The sequence below is a fragment of the Aquarana catesbeiana genome, linkage group LG01 (genome assembly GCF_042186555.1).
Source record: "Aquarana catesbeiana isolate 2022-GZ linkage group LG01, ASM4218655v1, whole genome shotgun sequence".
Taxonomy (NCBI): domain Eukaryota; kingdom Metazoa; phylum Chordata; class Amphibia; order Anura; family Ranidae; genus Aquarana; species Aquarana catesbeiana.
Genome location: NC_133324.1, coordinates 479,754,175 through 479,780,199, shown reverse-complemented (window position 1 = coordinate 479,780,199; position 26,025 = coordinate 479,754,175). Strand labels below are relative to the sequence as shown.

At 43.7% G+C, this 26,025-nt stretch overlaps 1 protein-coding gene across 1 annotated transcript in view; it reads left to right on the top strand.

Annotated features, from left to right (window-relative positions):
- Positions 1–26,025, top strand: part of POLR1E (RNA polymerase I subunit E) — a 58,159-nt gene that overhangs the window by 20,705 nt on the left and 11,429 nt on the right. The window contains exons 4-8 of the mRNA XM_073591597.1: positions 1,402–1,499; positions 7,574–7,629; positions 15,158–15,302; positions 15,471–15,578; positions 21,220–21,316. Of these exons, the coding sequence (XP_073447698.1) occupies positions 1,402–1,499; positions 7,574–7,629; positions 15,158–15,302; positions 15,471–15,578; positions 21,220–21,316 (504 nt within the window). The remainder of the gene's footprint in view (positions 1–1,401; positions 1,500–7,573; positions 7,630–15,157; positions 15,303–15,470; positions 15,579–21,219; positions 21,317–26,025) is intronic.

Here is a 26,025-nt window from a genome sequence, read left to right as displayed (position 1 = left end):
TTCTCTGCAGAGAGCCCTATTCCTCCCTGTACACAGTGAATCCCAGGACTCAGGAATTCCTCTGCAGCTGTACAGTATAATTGCATGTAGTTGTATTGCACTTTGGGAATATATTTTTGTTTTACAGCGACGCCACTGATTTTGTGTTCCTTATTGTACTACTGAAGATGCTGATGTCTGTTGTATTCTCTACAGAAGCAGTGAGCATGGAAGGGAAGCTTAGACTAACGTAACACACAGGGGTTGATTTACTAAAGCTGGAGTGTGCAAAATTTGGAGCAGTTCTGCGTGGCAACCAATCTGCTTCCAGGTGTTATTGTCAAAGCTTAATTGAGCTCAAGTTAGAAGCTGATTGGCTACAATGCACAGCTGCACCAAATTCTGTGTGCACAAGTTTTAGTAAATGTTCCCTTTCCCCCACAGTGTCTAGATTACTTCTTCTACTGTTATCCTTTAGGCAACTTTATGGGTTTGATTTGCTCAAACTGGAGTGTGCAAAATCTGGTGCTGCTCTCCATGAAAACCATTGAGCTTTCAGTTTTTTTTTTTTGTTTTTTTTTGTCAAAGCTTAATTGAATACGCTAAAGTTAGAATCTGATTGGTGCACCTGTGCATGGTAGCCAGCCAGTGTGCATTCTCCAGCTTTAGTAAATCAACCCCTAAGTGTATTAGTTCAGATAGGTATAATTAAAGGAGAATGTTCGTTTTGCGTTGCTGCAGTGATAGTCTGGCTCCACCTGACTTCACCTACCGGCAAGTACAGAGCAACAATAGTCAGGTCACATTCCTGTCTCCAGTAGAAACCTTAGATAAATGTTATGACCCGTACACACGGTCGGATTTTCCGATGGAAAATGTCCGATCGGAGCGTGTTGTCGGAAATTCCAACCGTGTGTGGGCTCCATCGGACATTTTCCATCGGATTTTCCGACACACAAAGTTGGAGAGCAGGAGATAAAATTTTCCGACAACAAAATCAGTTGTCGGAAATTCCAATCGTGTGTACACAAATCCGACGGACAAAGTGCCAGGCATGCTCAGAATAAATAAAGAGATGAAAGCTATTGGCCACTGCCCCGTTTATAGTCCCGACGTACGTGTTTTACGTCACCGCATTCAGAACGATCGGATTTTCCGACAACTTTGTGTGACCGTGTGTATGCAAGACATGTTTGACAAACATCCGTCGGAAAAAATCCTAGGATTTTGTTGTCGGAATGTCCGAACAAAGTCCGACCGTGTGTACTGGGCATTAGAGTAGAAAGCTACACAGCAGGCAGAGTGCTTGTATAAAAATATAGATTGTTGCTTACTGGAGTTCTGCTATAACTGTGGTATATGATGGCAAATGAGCCTTGAGAGACAATGTTAAATACTTGTTTTCTTTTCATTATTTGCCAGGTATTTTATTGGGGTTCTGAATAAAGCAACTGGAAAGATGGAGGTGTATGATGCTGAGCATATCAAGATGCGGCCAGTGTTGGAAACTGACAATAGCAGTGAGATACAAATACTTTTAGTACAACTACAACAAGATGTTAATTATTTTGCTTTTCATATAGCTGTACTTTTCTTAGACCTTCTCTGCTAATTGGCTTTAACTTTTTTTTATACTTGATAACTTCTGTAATCCTAAATTGCTTATAGTCCTACTAGTGTTTTGTTGTTTGAGATTTATTTGTGCACATATCTTGGCCAAAGTTCTTCATTCCACACCATGTGCCGAAACTCATTAGTGACTCTAGATTCCAGGTCTTCAGATCGTAGCTAAAGACATAAAGGGTCAGTCCATGTATGCCCCCCCCCCCCCTCCATATGTAGGCTTATGGAGTTCTATAATTACAACATTAGAAAACAGGCTTATTAGGTAACAGGCTTATTAAGTACACAAAGGGAAAAAGTCAGACATACCTTTTGCTAAAAGCCAGAAAAAGCTATTATATCTCAAGACAGGGAACCCATTTTTTAACCACTTCAGCGCCGGAAGGATTTACCCCCTTCCTGACCAGAGCACTTTTGCGATTTGGCACTGCGTCGATTTAACTGACAATTGCGTGGTCGTGTAACGTTATACCAAAACCAAATTGACGTCCTTTTTTTTTCCCCCCACAAAAAGCTTTCTTTCTTATTGTACATCACGGGACACAGAGCCATAATAGTTACTATTTGGGTTATAGGCCACCTTCAGGTGATGGACACGGGCACACCCAAAGACAGGAAGTCCACTCCCCATATAACCCCTCCCACTACTGGGAGTACCTCAGTTTTTTCCCCAATGTCTAAGGTGTTGGTCACGAGTAAAGATGTGCTGTGGTGAGCTCCACTGGAACAGTCCTTGCTGGGGTCAGCTATGCAGCCGGATCCATTCAAAGTGTCTTTTTAGGCCAAATTGAATTGTACCCGGGCCTCGTGGCAGAAGAAACGAGGTTTTGCCTGTAATGCTTCTCTTTTAAAGAGAGCTGGACCCCGGGATCCAGAGCTTAGGTTGTTTCAGCCATAAAGTTTTTTTCTGGTGGGGTGTTTAATGGGTCCAGGAGTGTGGGTTCCCCCGAGGGTCCCCGGTTCCTGAAGGTTTTGTAACGGAGCCCACCGTGAGAGGTGAACATTGGGTCTGTTGGTTTTTACCACTGAAAACCCTGCGGCGAGAAAGGTAAGTGGAGGTTTCTAAGAAATTTTTAAAAATTTTCTTATGAAATGTCGTCTCTAAAAAAGTAAATGTTGTCATGCCTAAGAGTCACCACTGGGGGCTGTATAGAGCACGTACCTTGTCATGCTTTCCTCAAACCTCACGCTGTGTCACAAAAGCAGCAGGCTTTCCTCCGGCGAGCAGCTCAGACCTCTGGTAAGATTGGGGGGGGGGGGGGGGGGATTTTCTTCCACGAAACAAAGTTCTCCCCCTCTTCCTGCAAGGGGGAAGCCAAAAACGATCGGCGATGCCGCTCCGTTTTTTTCACCGCCCCTGCACGGCGCCTTGTTACAGGTCTCCTCCTCACCATCCCCCACACACACGCCAATCCCGTTGTATCGGAGGCCCGCGCTTGAGCCGGAAAACCCTCTCTTGAAAAGAGCGGGGGGGCCCGCAATGTGATGGAAGGGGCGGGGTTTATTGCGACGTTGGCGTCCTCCAGCGTGGGAGTATGTTTGTTTAAAAGCTCCATTTTTGCTGGCTGCAGATGTCGGAGGGACACAATAGCAAAAAAAGGGGCATATAAGAGGTTGGTGACACAGGCATTCCCTGACACATTTACTAAAGCATCAGGCTGAGCGTTAATAGCAACGGCAGTGGCTGAACTATAGCTCAAGCAGTGGATGCAATTTCTTCTGATAGTACCTCTGCTTTTGTGCATCGGGCTAAGGTCAGAAGAGGAGATTGAAACGCCCCCAAAAAAGGGCTAAAAGGGTCTCCCTCAAGCTCTGGAAAGCCTACTCATCTCTACAATGGCATCCTCCCCTGAGAGGGGGGTGACTGGTCAGAGTGAGCATCGGGGTCATGAAATGTTTGCAACTGTTTTCAACACTGCAGCCCCTGTTTTTTACTAAAAAGGTCTTTTTTCCTCAGCCATGATGGGATTGGGAAAAAAAAAAAGGTTAGCGGCTTTAATCGCATCCCAGTGTGGAACAAAATGTGATAGGTTCTCTTCCATTACCCAGGACCCTCAAACTGAGGAAATAGGGGCAGGAGGAGATGAATTGCCTCAGCGGACTTTTGAGGCTGGTGACTCCTCTTCTGAGGTGTCAAATGCGGGGGGATCAGCTTTCACAATCTGTAAGATTGATGGTGCAACTTCTTCCTGAATTGTCCGCTCCACATTTATGTACCCTTAACTGAGTGGGTTCGCTAAAGCCTCCTCAAGCTGTGCATGCCTTTCCTGTCTATTCATTGCTGGAAAAGCTTTTTGTATCTGAGTGGATCACCCGGATAAGCTTTTTTTTTTTTTTTTTCCTTCTAAAAAGTTTTTTCACACTTTATCCTATGGAGGAGAAAATTCACTTAAAGTGGGGTATACCAGCAATTAACACTGCTATATCCTCTGTGAATAAGAGTTTGACTTGTCCGGTAGACAGTGGTCAAATGCTTAGGGATCCAACGGATAAAAAAGTTGGAATTCCTACTTTTTTTTTTTTTTTTTTAATTTCTGGCAGATTGAGTGTCTCAGCTTGCACTGACAGTAATTGGTTAATCATTAAGAGATCAGTTTAAACAGGCGTTCAAGGTTATCCTGTTCAGCAAGCCCAGGATCTGGCAAGCTAACAGCAGCTTTATGTTTGCAATAGTTGCTATGAGAGATTCTATCCTTCAGGCCTTGCGCCCTTCGCTAAGTGCCATCCAAGAAGCTCCTGGCTAGTCTTCCTTTTTGCAGTGAAACGGCTATTTGGGGTTGATTTGGGTAATACATCCAAAGAAATGCTAGTGGAAAGTACCCCTTTGCCATTTAAGAAAAGGAGTAAATGTATTTTCATTTTAACAAGCTCCTTCTCCTGTGCCAGGGGCATCACCCTCCAGGCAGTCACGACGGCCTCTGCCATCAAGTCCAAAAGGTAATCCTCAGGGTCAACCCCAGGGACAAAAGAGGTCATGGGGGAGGAAACCTACAAAATACTGAAGCCTCCTTATAAGGAGGCACCCCCGCTTGCTCGAATAGGGAATACTTCTGCAGTTCTCAAGGATCTGGCAGGAAGAGTGTCGAGACAAATGGGGGACTTCCTCAATAGCTCCAGGGTACAAACTGGAGTTCCCGTCTCCTCGTTTTCTCAGATCAAACGTTCCTAAAGATCCAAAGAAAAAGAAGTCTTTCTTTCAAGCATTGGACCATCTTTTGGCAAAAAGTGATCATGGTGGTCCCCATGTAAGAGTAGGGGTTGGGGTTTGGTTCAAACTTTTTTTTTTTTTCCACGGTGCCAAAACCGAATGGACATTCTGGATCTCAAAAATCTAATTCAATTCCTGAATATAACCGCTCTTTTTACGCATTGAGTCAATCCAATCAGTTGTCTCCATACTACAAGGAGGAGAACTTCTGGCGTCAATCGACATCAAAGATGCGTACCTCCTTGTGCCTATTTAACACTAGTAATATCTACTTTTCAAGGTAGAAAATCTTCATTTTCAGTGTGTAGCTCTGCTTTTAGGTCTAGCTACTGCACCTTTAGTGTTTACAGAGGTTCTGGCCCCTCCTCTAGCCAGATTAAGGGCCCAAGGTATTATAGTTTACCTAGATGATCTGTTCTTGATAGACTAGTCGGTAGCCCGCTTAGACCAAAGTATGATCACCACATTCAAATACCTGGAATACCTAGGTTGGATTCTCAACCTAGAAGAAATCTTCTTTAAGATTAAAGAAGGCTAAAATACTTGGGTCTGATCATAGATACACCCAGAAAAGCGTATTCTTGCCCCAGGTAAAGATCAGCACCATAAAGGAACTGATTCAGGTGGTCAAAACAAGATGAATTCTTCTATTCAGCTTTGCATGAGGTTGTTGGGAAATACGGTGGCTTCATTCAAGGCCGTTCCTTATGCTCAGTTTCATTCGAGACTGCTGGAAAACAGTATCCTATCCGCTTGGACAAAAGGGTTCTAGCTCTAGATTTTCCAATGTGTCTGACTCCAACGGAGAGTCAGTTTATGGTTAATAACCAAAAATCTGCAAAGGGGAAAATCCTTCCTTCAGTTATCTGGGAAGTGGTAACAACATATGCCGACCTTTTTTGGGTTGGGGAGCAGTCCTGGAAGAGGCAACTGTCCAAGAGAAGTGTCCCAGATCAGAAATGGCCTTGTCCATTAACATTCTAGAAATTCAGGCAGAGCACTTGGTCCTGAGGGCCTGAACGTTCAGTTTACGAAATTGTCCTGCCAGGATTCAATCCGACAATGCCACAGCAATGGCCTATATTAATCACCAAGGGGGCACAAGAAGTTGTGCGAAAAAAAACAAACACATTTTTTCCTCAGTTTAGGCCGATATGTATTCTTCTACATATTTTTGGTAAAAAAAATCGCAATAAGCGTATATTGATTGGTTTGTGTAAAAGTTATAGCGTCTACAAAACGGGATAGGTTTATTTTATTATTATTATTATTATTATTATTATTATCGGACACACTTGACACTTTTTTTTGGGGGACCATTGACATTTATACGCCGATCAGAGCTAAAAATAGCCACTGATTACTGTATAAATGTTACTAGCAGGGAAGGGGTTAAACACTAGGGGGCGATCAAGGGGTTAAGTGTGTCCTAGAGAGTGATTCTAACTTGGGGGGGATGGGCTACCACTGACATGACAGCGATCACTGCTCCTGATGAGAGGCAGCAGTAGATCCCTGTCATGTCACTAGGCAGAACGGGGAAATTGTTTACATAGGCATCTCCCTGTTCTGCCGCTCCGTGGGACACCGGTGGACCTAGAGTCGGCGGGCATGGTCATGCTGTACGCGGCGGGTGCCACGCCCACTAGCCCCGCAATTTAAAGGGGACGTACAGGTACAGCCATTTGCCTACTGCTGCCATTGTGCTGACGTATATCAGCATGCGTCGGTCGGCAAGTGGTTAAGATAATCCTTTGTTAGGTTCATTTATGACAGGGGTGTCCGAACTTTTTTCAAAGAGGGTCAGATTTGATGAAGTGAACATGCGTGAGGGCTGACCATTTTGCCTGACATTATTTGAACCATTAAAATTCAGTCTAAGTGTGTTCATCCGAGCACTAATACACTGCCCAACAAGAATTCTCTTGCCTTTGTGGCTGTGTGTGGTGAAGAGATGAGCTTGGGCCCCCCAACGAATCCCTGAGTGCCGCTCAGGACTAAGGATGAGCTTGGGCGTGTTATTTGTATATACCGTATTTATTGGCGTATAACACGTACTTTCACTTTAAGAGGGAAGTTTCAGGGAAAAAAACTTAAATTATAAATAAGGGTCAGTGCCCATCTGCAGCCCTACCATTGCCATGAATGCAGCCTGATCGATTGCCCATCTGCAGCCTCGGAGGGGACAGGGAGGGGGACGGGACTAGCACCGACAGATTACATACAGGAGAATTTCCTGTTTTACTCAGCGGCCTCTTTGATACAAAGTCCCGCCTCCTATGATAGACAGAACAGTCATCCAATGGCAGCCCAGGAGACAGGACTTCCTATTACAGACAACCCCTCCCTATCCCCTCAGAGGCAGTGCTGATAAATCCAGTATATATCCAATTTACCAGGGGGGCCATATCAAACCGCAACGCGGGCCGGACTATGGACATTCCTGATTTATGAAGTAAACTTTGAGGACTGTCTTTTTCTACCCTCAGGTGAGTGAACTCCAGTTTCCCCATCTATAATTTCTGCGCTCACTAAGTGGCGATAGCTAGCTTGTGAATTGAGAAGCATGTATGTGATTCTCTTGGTGGTCCTCAGAGGGTCACCAGGAAATGTTTAGGCAAGACAAGGACTGAATACTGTCTAGTATGCCTTTTACTACTCTAAATGGAATATGCACAAAAGGGCAATGTTCTGCATGAATTATTAGAAATAAAAGCTTTATGATTAACACTGTTAACTTGCAACATGTATTTATTTTTGCAGTGAGTAAGCAAATCGAAGATGTGGCAGACCCGTCAATAAGAACCTACAGAGAAAAGGTTTGTTCTACAGCTTTTTAATGTTTATTTTCTTCATACTTCACACACTTTCAATTCCAAGCTGAGTTTATCTTAAAATTCTGTCTATAACCATGAGCCCATGCTATCACAAGCAATGAAGTTGAACAAAAAATTAAAAGGACAGTGTTAAAAAAAAAAAAAAAAGCCCCCTGTGCTCATGTGTAAATGCAAACGCATATGTAAACTGTGCTTGCACCACACGTGAGGTATTGTCACGAATGTCAGAGCGGAAGCAATCATTCTAGCACCAGACCTGTGGTTTAGCTTTAACCTGGAAAGGCTTTTTAAGCGTTGAATGGAAATTTTTAGGTATCATAGTTTAGTGCCGTTCTATGGGCATACACATTTTTAAAGTATGACATGTTGGGTATCTATTTACTCAGTGTAACATTGTCTTATATTTTTCTTAAAAATTGTTTTTAAAAACCACTGCGGAAATATTGTGTGACATAAAAAATTACAAGTTGAGGAAAGTGGAAAGATAGCGCTGGCCCTGTAGGTTTATTTTTGCTGGTATTTGTTATCTTAAGGTATTACTGTTAGTGTAAAATATCTAGTTTCTGGGCAGGCGGCTTCCACACCCCTGAATCTCCTTGGCTTGTAGTGTGATGTAAAAAGAGTTGAAATTGAAGTGCCACGCCACTGCTTAGAGGTCCAGATACAACTTTATTCCATTAAAGGTCAGGGGCACAATTCAAACGCGTTTCGGGGGTCTGCCAAATAAGCTGCTGAATAGGCCTGTGCTTTGAATTCACACCAGAACAAATACCATTGTAGGACCAGTTCACTTCGTTGCCAGTCAAGTCCTGATGAAGGGGGCACTTAGACCCCCGAAATGCATTGGATTCTTTTTGAATTGTACCCCTGACCTTTAATGGATTCTTTTATTTATGTCTTTTTAGTATTTTTTTTTTTTAGCAAAAAAAGCTGTTCTTTTACATGTATTTGAGAAGTGTCACAATTGGCCCAGTAGGCAATTAGTTATTGTAAATATATTACAAACCTCAGCAATTCAAACTGAGCATCAGAGATTACCTTCTGATTATGTGGGGTTTTTTTTCTTAAGAAGAGATTACTTTTTAAGTTTTTTTTAAGAATTCAATAACTGTCCATCAATTTTGCCAATAGAACTGCAGACCTCAGATGCAGCCATCCCCGTGTTACAGCATGGGCAAAACAGTGATTACATCTTGTGCTTTTCTGGTGTTTCAGTTATTAAGTTCATGTTCCCACCTGGTCATAGAAAACCATGGCAATTTATGCCCTGAGCTCAATTCATGAAAATGTCATTTCCTTAGGGATTTTTAAAAAAAGCTAACATTAATAAGGCTTTTTAAAGGATAACCATGCCAATAGCTACAGTTCAAGCTCAGTGTAAGATATGCGTGGGGCTAGTGGTTAGCCTGTTTCAGACACTATCCTCCATCTTCCTTGCAGTCCACTGCCTGCATTGGCTCCATATAGCCAGGATAGTCTAGCACAGCCTTTTTCAACCTTTTTAATGCAGAGGAAACCTTAAAATAAAATAACTTTCTCCAAGCATCTTCCAGGACAGCCCATGAGACCTTGGGCTCCTCCTACCAGGACAGGAAACACGTCACCCCACCAGATAAAAGGGCGGTCCCCCAGGCCCATGTCAGTTATTTGTGTTTCCTCCGGATGGGGGGTAACATGTTCCTGGAACCTGGTCCCTAGGTCACATGAGCAGGGGCTCTGTAGGGCTATTTGTGGCATTTCACTAACCTCTCTTCTGCCAGAAGCAGCACTCCGCTGGAGAGGTTGGCTGTGCTACAGTCTCCTGTGTCTCAGTGCTTGGGGAAGGCCAGGACCGGCATGGTGTCAGCTCCCATAGTACTTTTTCTTATGAAAGCAGTGGTATCCTCTCCTCACAGGCAACGTGGCTAGTTGTGTGAGGAGAAGCAGGAAGCTGCGGTGCTCGAGTAGGGGGTGGAGCTTCTGCGCTCCAAGCTGGCCCACAGGAAATACTGAGAGCAGGTCACTTCTGGTGCATATGATGTCATCGCCGGGCGCCAGAGACGCCGGTTCCAGTCTCTTTAAACGGCGCGAACAGGAGACACTGGCCGCTGGTGTCTTCTGGTAAAAGCAGCCAGGCTGTGGAAAGCCAGAAAGGGGCAAGATGGATCAATCTGCAGTTCCTACACAGGCAGTCGATGCGCCCAACACCAGCACCTCACAGGTAAGCCTGAAGTGTTATGTCACTCTCTTGCTTTCCCTGTGAGTGTTCCCTCCCCCTCCCCTCTCTGTAGTAGTGGGTTAAGGGGACACATTTCCTCCCTCCTGCACATGGTGGTTCGGAGTGGCGGGGTGGCTGTGAGTCTCATTATGGGTCACTTATCTTTTTGTCTTACAGACCGAGACTCAAGACAAGACTCAGGCGCAGCCACCTAAAAAGAAATTTGCGGTGTGCGCAAACAAATTGAGCTCCTCGTGGAGCAAAGCTGTTTATCACAGCTGTGTAGATGGCCTTGTAAAGGATGACCCGGTTGCCTCTTGTCAGAAAATACTGACCTCTGTTGGGGACGAGCTTGCGTTCACCTTTAGTTCCTTTACAAAGCTTATTGACAAGCTCCAGACCCGAGCAGAGGGTCCTTCCACACAGAGAGCTTCAGTCAGCACTCAGCAGCAGGCAGAGAGTGAGGACTCTGAGGCTGAGGTCAGATCTACCCGTTCTTCCCTTGAGGAGTCCGGGTCAGATATAGAGCCCAGGGATAGAGAATCCACTCGAGGCTCAAGATTTAAGTTATCTGTAGAGGATGTGGATGACTTGTTAAAGGCTATCTATACCACCCTTGAATTGAAAGAGGAGGAAGTTCAGTTATCCAAACACGATCTTATGTATAAGGGATTGCATAAGAAAAAACCTAGAGTTTTTCCAGTCCATAGTTCGTTGGTTGATACTATTAAACTGGAATGGGATAACTCGGAGAGAAAACCATTCTTCTCTAGTAACCTAAAAGGAAGGTTCCCTTTTGATGAGGAGACTGCGCAGCCGTGGAATAAAAAACCGAAGCTGGATGCACCTCTTTCAAAGTTTTCAAAAAATTCGGACCTAGCGTTCGATGATATGGGCACGCTTAAGGATCCGATGGACAAGAGGGGGGATATCCTTCTCCACAGAGCCTGGTACTCAGCGGTGGGAACCTGAAACCAGCTCAAGCCTCCACTTGTGTGGCCAGAAATCTGGAGGTTTGGTTGACTCAGATTCAGTCACACCTGTCAGCGGGTACCTCGAGAGAGCAGATTTTGAAGTCTATTCCTCTCCTCTTTCAGGCTGTAGGTTTTTTGGCGGATTCTTCCGCAGAGTCGGTAAAAATGTTGGCCAGGAGAAGCCTCTGGCTTAAAACCTTGTCAGGGGACCCAGCCTCCAAATTACGCCTTTTGTGGGCTTCCCTTAACAGGCGATCATTTGTTTGGCCCAGGTCTGCAGGAGGCACTGGAACGCACGGCTGATAAGAAAAGGGCGTTTCCAGAGAAAAAGAGAATCCCGCCAGAAATTTTTTTTTGTGGCCAGGGCAGGCAACAAAGTCCTAGAGAAAAGGACAGCGGGCCGAAAAAACACTGGACTGGTCACAAAGAGAGAGGCAAAGGGGGAGTGCTGTTTAACCCTCCTCAACAGCCTGCCAAGCCACAGTGACTTGTGTTCCCCAGTGGGAGGAAGATTGAGGGCCTTCATCCCACAGTGGGCAGCAGTCACTTCGAGCCCCTTCATCCTGGACCTAGTGACCAATGGGTACAGGCTGGCGTTTGTTCACCAACCATCACAACGATTGTTGGTCACCTTTCCTCCACAAGATCGAGAGAAAGCGAGGGCTCTGGGTTTCTTGAATCAAAAAGTCCTGATTCCTGTTCCACAGTCAGAGCAGGGCAAGGGATTCTATTCCCATGTATTTGTGGTCAAAAAGCCGTCGGGAAAATTTCGACTTATCCTGAATCTCCGGACTTTAAACAAGTCCATCAGATACAAACATTTCCGGATGGAGACGGTTTTTACTATCAAAAATCTACTATATCCAAACTGCTTTATGGCCACGTTGGACTTAAGAGATGCCTATCTTCACATCCCTATCCATCCAGCCTTCCAAAAGTTTTTGAGATTGGCAGTGAAGACGAGTATGGGGACCCGCCATTTTCAATTTCAGGCCCTCCCTTTCGGTCTTTCCTCAGCCCCACGCATCTTTACGAAGGTGTTGGGGGAAGCGCTGGCTCCACTGAGGTTAAAGGCGATAACTGTTATCTCTTACTTGGACGACCTCCTGATAGTGGCAAAATCATACCAGAGGCTGTTGGAGGATCTCCAGGCAGTACAGGGCTTCTTACAGTCCCTAGGCTGGTTGATAAACAAAGAAAAATCGTCCTTGATCCCGGCCCAGAAAGTAACTTATCTGGGTTACGATTTTTGCTCAGTGAACCAAAGAGTTTTTCTTCCTCAGGAGAAGATTCCCAAAGTGTTCCAGACTATGTCAGCATTGCAGACCAACCAGTCGGTCTCTCTGAGACAGGTGTCGAGGGCAGTGGGTCTTATGACCTCATGTTTTCCCGCAGTACCGTGGGCGAGACTCCGTCAGCGTCCGTTACAAATGTTTCTATTAACAAACTGGGACAGGGACTTAAAGTCCCTGGAGTCAAGGATCCGGCTTCCCGTCAGGATAAAAAGAAGCCTGTGGTGGTGGAGAACTGGCCAGCACCTAACATGAGGTCTCCCATGGTCCTTTCCCATATCCCGAAGAATTACCACGGATGGGGGGCCCACCTCAGCAATGCAGTAGCACAGGGAGAGTGGTCCTCAAAGGATGCAAGGGCCTCATCCAATCAAAGAGAGCTGCTTGCAGTCCAGAGAGCCCTGCAGTCTTTTCAGATGGAGATCAGGGGTCACAACCTCCAAATTCTGTCAGACAATATCGCGGCAGTCGCGTACATCAACAAGCAGGGAGGCACGAGAAGCCGGATGCTTCATTCCATTGCCCAGGAGATCCTTTCATGGGCAGAGGGGAATCTAGCTTCAATTTCGGCTGTACACCTGAAGGGGACCAACAATTGCCTGGCAGATTATCTCAGCCGTCACAGGATAGACCGAGACAACTGGTCCCTTCATCCCGAAGTCTTTGCAGACCTCGCCAGGAGATGGGGTTATCCCGTAGCGGATTTGCTCACAAATCGAAACAACCGCAACACGGAGATATTCTTTTCCATGAACCCGGCAGACCAAGCCTTGGGGATCGATTCTCTGGCAAACCCGTGGCCTCCAGGCCTATGTTATGCCTTCCCACCAATCAGACTGATTCCAGAAGTCCTGCAGAAGTTTCGGCTAGAGGAGACGGATCTCATTCTAATTGCCGCATTTTGGCCCAAGAGGCCATGGTTTTCCCTGCTACAGTCTCTGGTTTCAGAGCCTCTGTGGAGTCTTCCGAAAAGAGAAACAAACAAGATATTTGGGGGCACACCCTACAAGATGCATTAAAGATGGTGCAGCCATAAGACCATACAGTAGAAGAAAATATTACAGCGCACACAAGCCTTGCTGGAGGAAAATGTCTTTTTTGCATGTGTGCGCTGCAATATTTTCTTCTTCCGAAAAGAGAAGACTTATTGCAGGGTCCTGTATCACACCCTCAGGTGGTTTCCTTAAACTTGACGGCCTGGTATCTGAAGAAAAGATACTGAGCGCCCAGGGGTTCTCTGACAAGGTAGTCAAGACTCTCGTAAATTGTAGGAAGCCGGTCACTAGAGCCATATATTCCAAAGTTTGGAAAGGGTTTAACTCATGGTTATCTGAAAATGAAAGATTAACTCATGATATTCCATCTATTTTTGAATTTTTCCAAGAGGGTGTCGACAAAGCTTACAAAATTAGGGATGTTCCTACACCTTTTGTTACTGCGCACTCAACTAGAGCCTTATCTACGTCTTGGGCTGAGAGGGCTGGTGCCTCACCGGAACAAATTTGCAGGGCTGCCACATGGTCCAGTTACTCGACCTTCTTCATTAAACATTATCGCCTAGATCTCCTATCAGCTCAGGAGCAGGCGTTTGGTTGTAAGGTCCTTAAGGCAGTTGTCCCGTCGTATGGTCCTTCAGGCAGTTGTCCCTCCCTAGACTGGTAAGTTCTGGCTCATCGTCTCATGGGCTGTCCTGGAAGACGCTTGGAGAAAAGCTGAGTTAGACTTACCGGTAACTCCTTTTCTGAGAGTCCTATGGTGTTTTGCAGGGTCCTATGGTTCTTGAGAAAACTGACATGGGCCTGGAGGACCGCCCTTTTATCTGGTGGGGGTGACGTGTTTCCTGTCCTGGTAGGAGGAGCCCAAGGAATCATGGGCTGTCCTGGAAGACTCTCAGAAAAGGAGTTACCGGTAAGTCTAACTCAGCTTTTCTGGCCTCAGGGAAGATAGCTAAAAGCATCCATGTGTCAGTGGAAGCATGTCTGTGAAGCAGAAATTGCTCATTGCTCAAGGAACCCCTAGCAACCTTTGGAGGAACCCTAGGATTCCTTGGAATTTAGGTTTATAAACCTTGCTCTAGCATATACTTACTGTGTTGCAAAGCCCAGGGATTTTTTTTTTTTTTTTTTTTTTTTTTTTTTTTTGTGTCTGTTGCATAATTTTCATCACTTACTGTCTGGTAAAAATGTTTGGCTGGGACAATAAATTAGGAGAAATCTTTCTAATGGTGCAGCGGCTAGAGTAAAACTTGACCAGGGGTTCTAATCCCTCCCCACTGTAATAATAAAAAAATAGAAATAATACAAGGTTATTTTCAATTATCCAAAATTTTAGTTTTTTTAAGTACAGTAACAAGATGACAAATTTTTGTTTTTGCACCTGCAGTAAGCACTATTTGGGGGCAAGTTATGTCAAGCTAAAAGTGTGTTGTGTTTTTATTTTTTCTATTTATTTTATTTTTGCCTGAACATCAGCTAATTTTAGGCCTCACGCATACTGGGCATTTGAATTTCTTCCCAGAATGCCTTTTTACTCCTGCACACGTTTAGAGGCGTCAAGTGTTTGAGTGTTTATAGATTCCATTGGCCAGAATATTTATTCTGGCCATTGGATTGAACGCTCAAGCTTTAAATACGTCAAGTGTTGAGCGCTTTTCTGTTTTCCACCCAAAAGCTCATCTTCTGAGCGCACTGGTGATGGGTTTTTTTTCCTGCCTGTAAACGCTTTTTTGTAATAAGCCTATAAACACCTTTGGGTGCATAGACATCTAGGATAACATAGAGGTGTGTTTACAGGCAGCTTTTACGTTCATTTGGCTTTTTTTTCCTATGTATTTTAAGCCCTATGTCCTTAATCGGTAACGAGTTAGAAACTGCTAATCTTAGTCACAACCTTGCTTCCTGATTTAAATTCAGCATTATTATTTTGCTAACTCTGCATGGTAGTAAGGTCACATTAGTCACCTTGGTACAGAACATCTCTTATGTAGATCCAAACCGATAACGTGGACAGTAGCATATTGTAATCCTAAGGTATTTACATTTTAACAGGTGGATGCACTTATAGAAGCTTTTGGTACGAATAGACAGAAACGTGCTTTGAGTTCTCGAAAACTGAACCAAGTTGGCAGCGAAACCTTAAATAAAGCAATGGTGAAAGCAGCAGAAGACATCATCGAGAACAAAGGAAAAACAGGCAAGGACATTCTTTCTCTTTAAACAGGGCTTTCTGATAAAAAAAATTAATTAACCTATTTCTTTAATATATCGAGTATGTTCACTTACAATTTTCTTTTGTCACTTGTTTACTAATGGATGACCAGTTTCCTAATACCATTTTTAAAAATGTATTTCTTCTTTACAGAGCTAGTGAAAGAAGCGATGGACACAAATGAAGAGTTGGCTTCTATCTTTTTGCCTTCTTGTGATGCTAGTGCAGATAAACCAGAAAATGTCTACAAATTTGATGACCGTATCCTTTTATTGTATGGAATGAAGTCTTTCTGTAGTGACATCTCTGACACAGAAAATGCTTTGGCTGATGCTTTTAGCTCTGCATGTACCTGTCAGAATTTAGAGGCATGCTGTTTTATGTGACAGCATCTAGCTTTTGGCTTTCCTACATAAGCCATTTGGTTCTAGGTATGTAATATCTTTACATAAATATATTTTGATTGCTGCACTAATGGGAAATATGTTTAAAATCCTATGGCGATGTGTTCCCATATTTCATATAGTTACAGTGCCTTGAAAAAGTATTCATACACCTTGACATTTCCCCCATTTTGTTTTGTTATGTAAATGTATTTTATGTGATAGACCTACCCAAAGTGGCACATAATTGTGAAGTGGAAGGAAAATGATTTTCAAAATTTTTATTTTTTTATTTTTACAAATAAATATATGAAAAGTGTGGCATGCATTTGTATTAAGCCCCCTTTACTCTGATACCCCTAACTAAAATCTAGTGGAACCAGTTACCTTCAGAAGTCACCTAATTGGTAAGGTCCACCTGTGTGTAATTTATTTTCAGTATAAATACAGCTGTTCTGTGACGCCCTTAAAGGTTTGTTAGAGAACCTTAGTGAACAAAAAGCATGATAAAGGCCAAGGAACACACCAGACGGGTCAGGAATAAAGTTGTGGAGAAGTTTAAAGCAGTTTAAATATCCCAAGCTTTGTACATCTCACAGAGCACTGTTCCATCTATTATCTGAAAAGAGTATGGTACAACTGCAAACCTACCAAGACATGACCGACCATCCACCTAAACTGACAGGCCAGGCAAGGAGAGCATTAATCACAGAAGCAGCCAAGAGGCCCATGGTCACTCTGGAGGAGCTGCAGAGTTTCACAGCTCAGGTGGGAGAATCTGTCCACAGGACAACTATCAGTCGTGCACTCCACAAATCTGGCCTTTATGGAAAAGTGGCAAGAAGAAAGCCATTGTTGAAAGGAAGCCATAAGAAGTCCCGTTTGCATTTGGGGGACAAAGCAAACCTGTGGAAGAAGGTGCTCTGGTCAGATGAGACCAAAATTGAACTTTTTGGCCTAAAAGCAAAACGCTATGTGTTGTGGAAAACTAACACTACACATCACCCTGAACACACCATCCCCACCGTGAAACATGGTGGCAGCATCATGTTGCAGGGATACATTTCTTAAGCAGGGACAGGGAAGCTGGTCAGAGTTGATAGGAAGATGGATGGAGCCAAATACAGGGCAATCTTAGAAGAAAACCTGTTCGTGTGCGAAAGACTTGAGACTGGGCCGGAAGTTTACCTTCCAGCAGGGCAATGACCCTAAACCTACAGCCAGAGCTACAATGAAATGGTTTAGATCAAAGCATATTCATGTGTTAGAATGGTCGATTCAAAATCCAGACCTAAATCCAATTGAGAATCTGTGGCAAGACTTGAAAATTGCTGTTTACAGACGCTCTCCATCTAATCTAATAGAGCTTGATTTTGCAAAGAAGCATGGGTAAAAATGTCACTCTCTAGATGTGCAAAGCTGGTAGAGACATAACCAAACAGACTTGCAGCTATAATTGCAGCGAAAGGTGGTTCTACAAAGTATTGACTCAGGGGGGCTGAATACAAATGCAAGCCACACTTTTCAGATATTAACCACTTCAGCCCCGGAAGGTTTTACCCACTTCCAGGCCATTTTTTGCGATACGGCACTGCGTCAGTGTAACTGACAATTGTGCCGTCATGCGACGCTGTACCCAAATTGATATCCTTTTTTTCCCACAAAAAAGAGCTTTCTTTTGGTGGTATTTGATCACCTCTGCGGTTTTTTATTTTTTGCGCTATAAACAAAAAAAGAGCAACAATTTTGAAAAAAATTTTTTTTTTTAACTTTCTGCTATAATACATATCCCCCAAAAAAGTAAAAAGAAAAAAAACAAATTTCTTCATTAATTTAGGCCAATATGTATTCTGCTACATATTGTTGGTTAATAAAATCCCAATAAGCATATATTGATAGGTATGTGCAAAATTTATGGCATCTACAAACTACGGGATAGATTTAGGAACTTTTTATTTTATTTTTTTTTTTTACTGCTAATGGTGACGATCTGCGATTTTTAGCGGGACTGTGACATTGTGGCGGATAAATCTGACCCCAAGTGACATTTTTTTGGGGGGACCAGTGACACTAATACAATGATCAGTGCTAAATGAATGCACTGATCCCTGTATAAATGACACTGGCAGGGAAGGAGTTAACACTAGGGGTGATCAAGGGGTTAAATGTGTTCCCTGGGAGGTGTTTCTAACTGGGGGGGAGTAGATTCACTGGCGGAAAAGAGATCGTGATTCAGCTTAGCTGAAACACGATCTCTCATGTTTCCTCCCTGAAAGATCAGTGGTGTGCTTTGTTTACATCGGCACACCGCTGCTCCGCCTCTACTGTGAACGATCGGCGGGTCGTACCCGCCGGACTCACTGATTGGCTCCCGCTGTGTTCAATGGCAGTGGAAGCGGCTCATCCCCTAAACCACGTGCACGAAATCGCGTACAGGGTTGCCCTGCCACAGTAAATGTATATGGGGCGGTCTGGAAGCGGTTAATTTTTGTAAAGATATTTGAAAATCATTTATCATTTTCCTTCCTCACAATTATGTGCCACTTTGTGTTGGTCTATCACATAAAATCCCAATAAAATACATTTACGTTTTTGGTTGTAACGTGACAAAATGTTGAAAATTTTCAATGGGTATGAATATTTTTTTCAAGCCACTGTACCTATAGCTCCAATCTAATTTTTGTAAATTTAAAAGTCAGCAGCTACAAAAACTGTAGCTGCTGACTGTTAATAAACAGATACTTGCTTGTCCCAAGATCCAGCGCTGTGCTCACCCCCGAGCCCCTTGTTTCACTGGTCTTAAGTCCCCGGCGGCAGCATCTTAGGCTACATGCACATGGAATCTTGAAGGGGGAACCCCGCGAAAATGAAAAAAAAAATTGCATGAGATCCCCCCCTTTGGTCTGGTATGGATCTTAAGGGGAACCCCCACACCAAAAAAAACGGGGATGGGGTTCCCATCCATACCAGACCCTTATCCGAGCACGCAGCCCGGTAGGTCAGGAAAGGGGGGGCGAGCGAGCGCCCCCCTCCCCCTCCTGGACCATACCAAGCCACATGCCCTCAACATGGGGGGGTTGGTGCTTGGGGGCAGGGGCAGCCCTGCGCCCCCCACCCCAAAGCATCTTGTCCCCATGTTGATGAGGACAAGGGCCTTTTCCCGACAACCCCTGGCCGTTGGTTGTCGGGGTCTGCGGGTGGGGGGCTTATCGGAATCTGGAAGCCCCCTTTCATAAGAGGGCCCCCAGATCCCAGCACCCCACCTTATGTGAATGAGTATGGGGTAGATCGTACCTACCCATTCACCTGGGGGAAAAAGTGTCAATAAAAAAAAAACACACTACAAAGGTTTTTAAAGTAATTTATTAGGCGACTTCAGGGGTCTCTTCCGACTTCTCCGCTCTCTCCGGCCTCTTCTCCCGCTGATGTTGACACGACGCTCTCTCCCGCTGTAATGCCCTGTGTGCGGTGCGCAACGACTTATAGGCAATGGGGCGGGGTCACCGGGTGATGTCATCTGGTGACCCCGCCCCTTATGACGCCACAGTCCCACCATGCCCCGGGACTGTGACGTCATAAGGTTTGGGGTCACCGGATGACATCACCCGGTGACCCCGCCCCATGCCTATATATAAGTCGTTGCGCACCGCACACACGGCATTACAGCGGGAGAGAGCGTCGTGTCAACATCAGAGGAAGGCCGGAGGGAAGAAGACGACGGAGAAGACCGGGCCACTGCTAGCAACCAGTTTTCATCTTGGGGGGGACCTCACGCAAATTTTGTTTTTTATATTTTCGCGGGGTTCCCCCTTAAAGATTCTCAGCACACAAGTCGCACTGCAAGTCGGATCATCTTGATCCGACTTCTGGGGCGACCTTTATTCAAATCAATGGGCTTCCATAGGGAACCATTGATTTTGAATAGAGACAGAAACACTGGACGAGGCTCAACACAGCATTAAGCCTCGTTAATTAGCGTTTTAACACCTTTTGCCGGTGTCTGACGTTTTTACAGCTCTAGCGCTGGAGCCTCAGAATGCACTGGTCCTAGGTTTTTTTTTTTTTGCAGCTTAAAAACGGCTATGCCATTTACAGCTCAAAAACGCCATGGTGGGCATGAGGCCATAGACTAACATGGAGAGGCGATTTTAAGCTGCAAAAACGCTAAAAAAAGTGGCTGTAAAAACATCCGTGTGCATGTAGCCTTAACTGTGGGCTCCCAGCTGTGACAGCTTTGTGGCTTCAAAGCTGTAGGGGGGATGGGACTGCCTGGGGGAGGAGACCGATCGTTGTTCCTATATACTAGGAACACACGATCTGTCTCCTCTCCCCTGCCAGAACGTGTGTGTTCACACACATAAACACATAAACTCTGTCAGGAGCAATCGTGGGTGCCCGGCGGACATTGTGGCCACCGGGAACACGCATCGGCTCCTCAGTGACGCGACAGGTGCGCGCGCCCCCTATACCTCTTAAAGCGGCCGCCGTACAGCTACGGCGATTCGCACAGGGGAGTCATTCTGATGGCAGTCGGCCGGCCAGCAAGAGGTTAATAACAAACATGTCATACTTGCCTGCTTTGTATGATTTTATTTTACTTTATCTGTGTATCTATTTATCATTCACCGTTGTTTTGGGAATTTAGTGTTGCATTTTAAGCAGTGTTAATTTTGGCAGCAAATTTCAATTTAGTTTTAGCCATACTCTTTTGAGTAAAATATTTTAGTGTTTAGTCTCAATTTAATCTTCTGCAGTTGTTTTAGTCGACTAACTCTCCAGTATCATTTTAGTCGACTAATATCTAATAGGTGTAGTTAAATTGGAATGCATTTAAGCATTTCTCTAATATTTCCAAATGCATTATATACTGCTGGGGTGCAAAAATGTATTATGTTATTACTTATGGCAGGGGTCTCAAACTGGCGGCCCTCCAGCTGTTACAAAACTACAAGTCCCATGAGGCATTGCAAGGCTGACAGTTACAAGTATGACTCCCACAGGCAGAGGCATGATGGGACTTGTAGTTTTGCAACAGCTGGAGGGCCGCCAGTTTGAGAACCCTGATTTATGGTATTAAGCTTTGAACATGCACTACAGACCAGTGTTAATTTTGATGTCAAATTTCAATTTAGTTTTAGTCCTATTCTTTTGACTAAAATGCTATTTTAGTTTTAGTCATCTCAATTGTTTTAGTCGTGTTTTAGTCGGCTAAAATAGTATTTAGTCGACAAATGTTTTAGTCAACAAAATTAACACTGCTTTTTACGTAGTCATTTAAAAAAATGCACCACAACAAAAATTGCATAAAATTGTTTAAAATCCTTGCACATTTTAAATGCTAACCTGTGAATTGGATATTTTAATTCTGTTATCTTCATACTATAAAAGTGTACAACATTTGAATATAATTCCTAGTTATTGGAATTTCCTGCAATCCTAGAATATCAAAATCCTTTTATGATGATGATCCTTTCTTTACATTTTTTTATACTAATGTTTTGATCTTAACTCTTGTCAAGTTATCTCTCCTGTGGAATTTGAAGCTTTGGAAAGTGTCTCTGCTGCTTTTAAAAACATTACACCTGAGGAACTCCAACAGATGACAGAGAAAAAGGAGTAAGCCAATCTTTTGAATGGGTTGGGTCAGCACAGAGTTATAGAAGTAGACTTGTTAGTCTAGGTTATAGTGTTTTTGTTTTTTTAAATCATTTTTATTTTCTAAATTGAAAAGGTAAGACAGTTAACATACGGTGGACATTTCACAGGGCCAACAACGGCCCGGTATTTATAGAATAAAAAATCAGGAAGGCTCAACAAATGTTACAACACAGCAGTAGCGAGGAACTTAGAGTAATTGTCACAATAACCTACTAAAACTCAGAACAATCCAATTACAGAAACCCCCACAGTAGAGCCCAACCCGAAGAGGCGTCCAGTAACAGATCAAGTCCCAGAGGTTGGGTCCCACTCTCAGCAAAAAGCCTTCAAGTGTCGTCCACTAAAAAATCAGGGAAGAGGAAAAAAAAGAGAGGAAAAGAATAACAGGAAGAGGGCAAAGCAGAGTAAAATAGTTTTGAGAGCTGTACTTATCACTCCTGGGAACAGAGAACACTGATTTAAACAACTAGGAATAAAAACCGGAAACTCACGGGGGGTCCTCTCACAGGTGCCAAGGCTCCCACACTGCTCTATGACTCTCCAGCTTATCAGCAGGATGAGCTGTTAGTGACTCCATCAGTTCCACATCTTTAATCCTGGCATACAACTTGATAGGAGTGGATGAGGTTTGTCTTTTTCCAGTGGAGAGCCACCAACATCTAGCAGCCGTGAGGATATGACCCGCCAACTTCTTGGCAAGCCTGGGCAACCTGGGGGGGGACTTCAATCCTAAAAAAATTTAGGATAGAGGGGAAGATCTGCATTGAGCAGTCACTGGAGAAGGTCCTGTATTAGTGCCAGTATGGTAGGATCAGAGGGCACTGCGAATAGATGTGCAGCAAAGTACCTTGACATGTGCGTCATCGCCAGCAGCGATCCAAATTGGAGGGGTATATGGCGTGTGTATGAGAGGGAGTCGTATACCAAAAGAATATATTATATGTGCTCTCCTTGTAAAGGGTACAAATTGAACACTTAGCAGCTTGGGACCATATAACCTGTCACTTTCCTAAGGGCTATTCTTCCCCTATTGCTTGTTCCCCTCTGAGCATATTAGGTTATAGTTCTTTGGAATTTGGAGGAACAAGTAATATATGTATTAGAAACTGCATATTTAATATCCTTAGAAGAGCACACTGTCTGCACCTTACAAAACTAATTTCCTTTTGAATGGCAATCGGAGGCCCTTCCCTACCTAGGCCTTTTTTTTTAACCCCCCTTCTTTTCATACATGGTATCAAAAAAATTAGCCTCCACTAGATAAAAAATTATCGAGGACCTCAACAGATGGATAACTAAACCTCCATCGTGGTTCGGTCGATTGTACTTGATAAAAATGAATATCTTGCCAAGGATATTATTCAGAACTTTTCCTGTGTCTGAATTAAAAAATGTTCCAACAGAAGTTGCTGAAATTTTATCTGGGGGTTAAAAGACTTGGGGTGAATAAACGTACGCTGTATATATGCCTAAATTGAGGGGAGAACTGGGAGTACCAGACTTGGCCAAGAACTTTTACACTGCACAGCTGGCCCAGTTGATCCGCTTCCATACACAGCAATCCCATGCGCTCTGGATGAGATTAGAACCATTCCTTTATCCTACTAAGATCAGCCGCTCAATGTGCATGTGGGCAAAGGATAGACTGGTTACACTGTGTCCATCCTTGTCATTTTCGCTGAATTTATGGGATAGATTGACAACGAATCAGCTTAAATCCCTGCATACCCACTTGCATTGCTTTGCAACCCCGCTTTTACCCTGGATCTCCACCCCCAAAATTTTGCTTGGTGGACCAACAAAGGCCTGCTATATGCATTGAAGATCTATGTGACCATAGAGATGTTTTATCGCTATAATTCCTGGAGGAGAAATATCAGCTTCCAAATTCAGAACTTTATCACTATACTCAGTGCATTTCCTAGCTACTCTAAACGGTACTTCTGATCTAACCTCTTCCACACCAAAAGAATATTTATGCAGGAATTTAGATAAGTACACCAGTCATATATCTAAAATCTATAATATACTGACCTCTGGCTTCACCAATCTGTACTTTATGGATAAATGGGAACATGATATAGGGGAGACTTTAGAATTGGAAGATTGGTGTAAGATGGCACAGTATACATCTAAAACATACGATAATACTTCAATAATTGAAGCAAACTATAATTTTCCTAAGGTGGTACATGGTGCTGGTGAGAGTGGCATCTTGTGCCCCGTGCACCTCTATGCTGTGCTTTTAGAGGATGTGGCCTGGAAGGCACAGTATTTTTATACATGATGGACCTGCTAAAAAGTAAAGAGATTCTGGATTCGTACTTATAATATTTACCTAATTTTAAATCCCCACATCAGGCACTACTGGGGCACCCAGTGGAGGGGACACACAAGGAGGCTCATAGCGTTTATTTTTGTAGCAGCTAGAATTATCATTGCCAGGTCCTGGAAATCCCATTCGACTTATTAAAGTCCAAATTATCATGGTTAATGAACGCCTCTCATTGATTTTGAATGACAAGCTTGCCTTTGACAAAATCTGGGATCCCTGGATTAAATGCCTCTCTGATGCCTTGTGAGACGTGTATGACACCATGAGGTGGATTTACTAAAACTGGAGAGTGCAAAATCTGGTGCAGCTGTGCATGGTAGCCAATCGGCTTCTAACTTCAACTGGTTCAATTAAGCTTTGACAATAAAACCTGGTTGGTTTCTTTGCCAAACTGCACCAGATTTTAAAACTCTCCAGGTTTAGTAAATTTCCTCCTATGTCTCTTGCCTGAACAGGGTGCACTTTTCTCTGTCTTTTATTCTTGGTCCACTTGTTATGATGTACAGTATTATGGATTACTAAGTCTGTACTTAGGGTGTTAAGCCGGTCTACTGCAGTCACAAGTTTGTCTTACTCTGCCCTTCACCCACTAATTATATAGCAGGTGGGAAGGATCACTCTAGACAGGGGTCTCAAGCTGGTGGCCCTCAAGCTGTTGCGAAACTACAAGTCCCATGAGGCATTGCAAGGCTGACAGTTACAAGCATGACTCCCACAGGCAGAGGAATGATGGGACTTGTAGTTTTGCAGGGCCGCCAGTTTTAGACTCCTGCTAGCAGCATTGCAGTATCACCCCAATGTCCTCCCTATACTAATGGCATCAATGGAGGGGTGAAGTAAAATGCAGTCTGTTTCCACATCCTCATTGTTTAACATTTAGGTTTCCCACACTGTGTTCCTGGGAAAATTGTGTTTATTAAAAACATGTTACTACTTTTTTTTTTGTGAAGTTTTGCACACTGATATGCAACCAAAGTACACGATTTGTCATATGTGCTAATGTTGGATCTTTTTACTTCCTTTGAAATCCTAAATTAGAATCATTGGAAAAGAAAAACTATTTTACTGCCCTTCTGCAGCTTGGATACTGTTTCTGTAATTTCAGTGCATGCATTGATACAGTGCCTTGAAAAAGTATTCACACCCCTTGAAAGTTTCCACATTTTGTCATGTTACAACTAAAAAACGTGAATGTATTTTATTGGGATTTTATGTAATAGACCAACACAAGGTGGCACATAATTGTGAAGTGAAAGGAAAATGATAAATGGTTTTTAAAATTTTTTACAAAAAAAATCTGAAAAGTGTGGCGTGCATTTGTATTCAGCCCCCCTTAGTCAATACTTTGTAGAACCACCTTTCACTGCAATTACAACTGCAAGTCTTTTTGGGTATGTCTCTACCAGCTTTGCACATCTAGAGAGTGACATTTTTGCCCATTCTTCTTTGCAAAATAACTCAGGCTCTGGCAGATTGAATGGAGAGCATATGTGAACAGCAATTTTCAAGTCTTGCCACGGATTCCTAATTGGATTTAGGTCTAGATTTTGACTGGGCCATTCTAACACATGAATATGCTTTGATCTAAACCATTCCATTGTAGCTCTGGCTGTATGTTTTAGGGTCGTTGTCCTGTTGGAAGGTGAACCTTCGCCCCAGTCTCAAGTCTTTTGCAGACTCTAGTAGGTTTTCTTCTAAGATTGCCCTGTATTGGGCTCCATCCATCTTCCCATCAACTCTGACCAGCTTCCCTTTCCCTGCTGTAAAAAAGCATCCCATGGTGTGTTCAGGGTGATGTGTAGTGTTAGTTTTCTGCCACACAAAGCGTTTTGCTTTTAGGCCAAAAAGTTAAATTTGGGTCTCATCTGACCAGAGCACCTTCTTTCACATGTTTGCTGTGTCCCCCAAATGACTTCTTGCAAACGGGACTTCTTATGGCTTTCTTTCAACAATGGCTTTCTTCTTGCCACTCTTCCATAAGGGCCAGATTTCTGGAGTGCACGACAGATTCTCCCACCTGAGCTGTAGATCTCTGCAGCTTCACCAGAGTTACTATGGGCCTCTTTGCTGCTTCTTTAATTAATTCTCTCCCTGCCCGGCCTGTTGGTTTAGGTGGATGGCCATGTCTTGGTAGGTTTGCAGTTGTGCCGTACACTTTCCATTTTTGTTTGATGGCTTGAACAGTGTTCCGTGAGATGTTCAAAGCTTGGGATATTTTTTTTATAACCTAACCCTGCTTTAAACTTCTCCACAACTTTATCCCTGACCTGTCTGGTGTTTTTCCTTGGCCTTTATGATGCGGTTTGTTCACTAAGGTTTACTAAAAAATTTC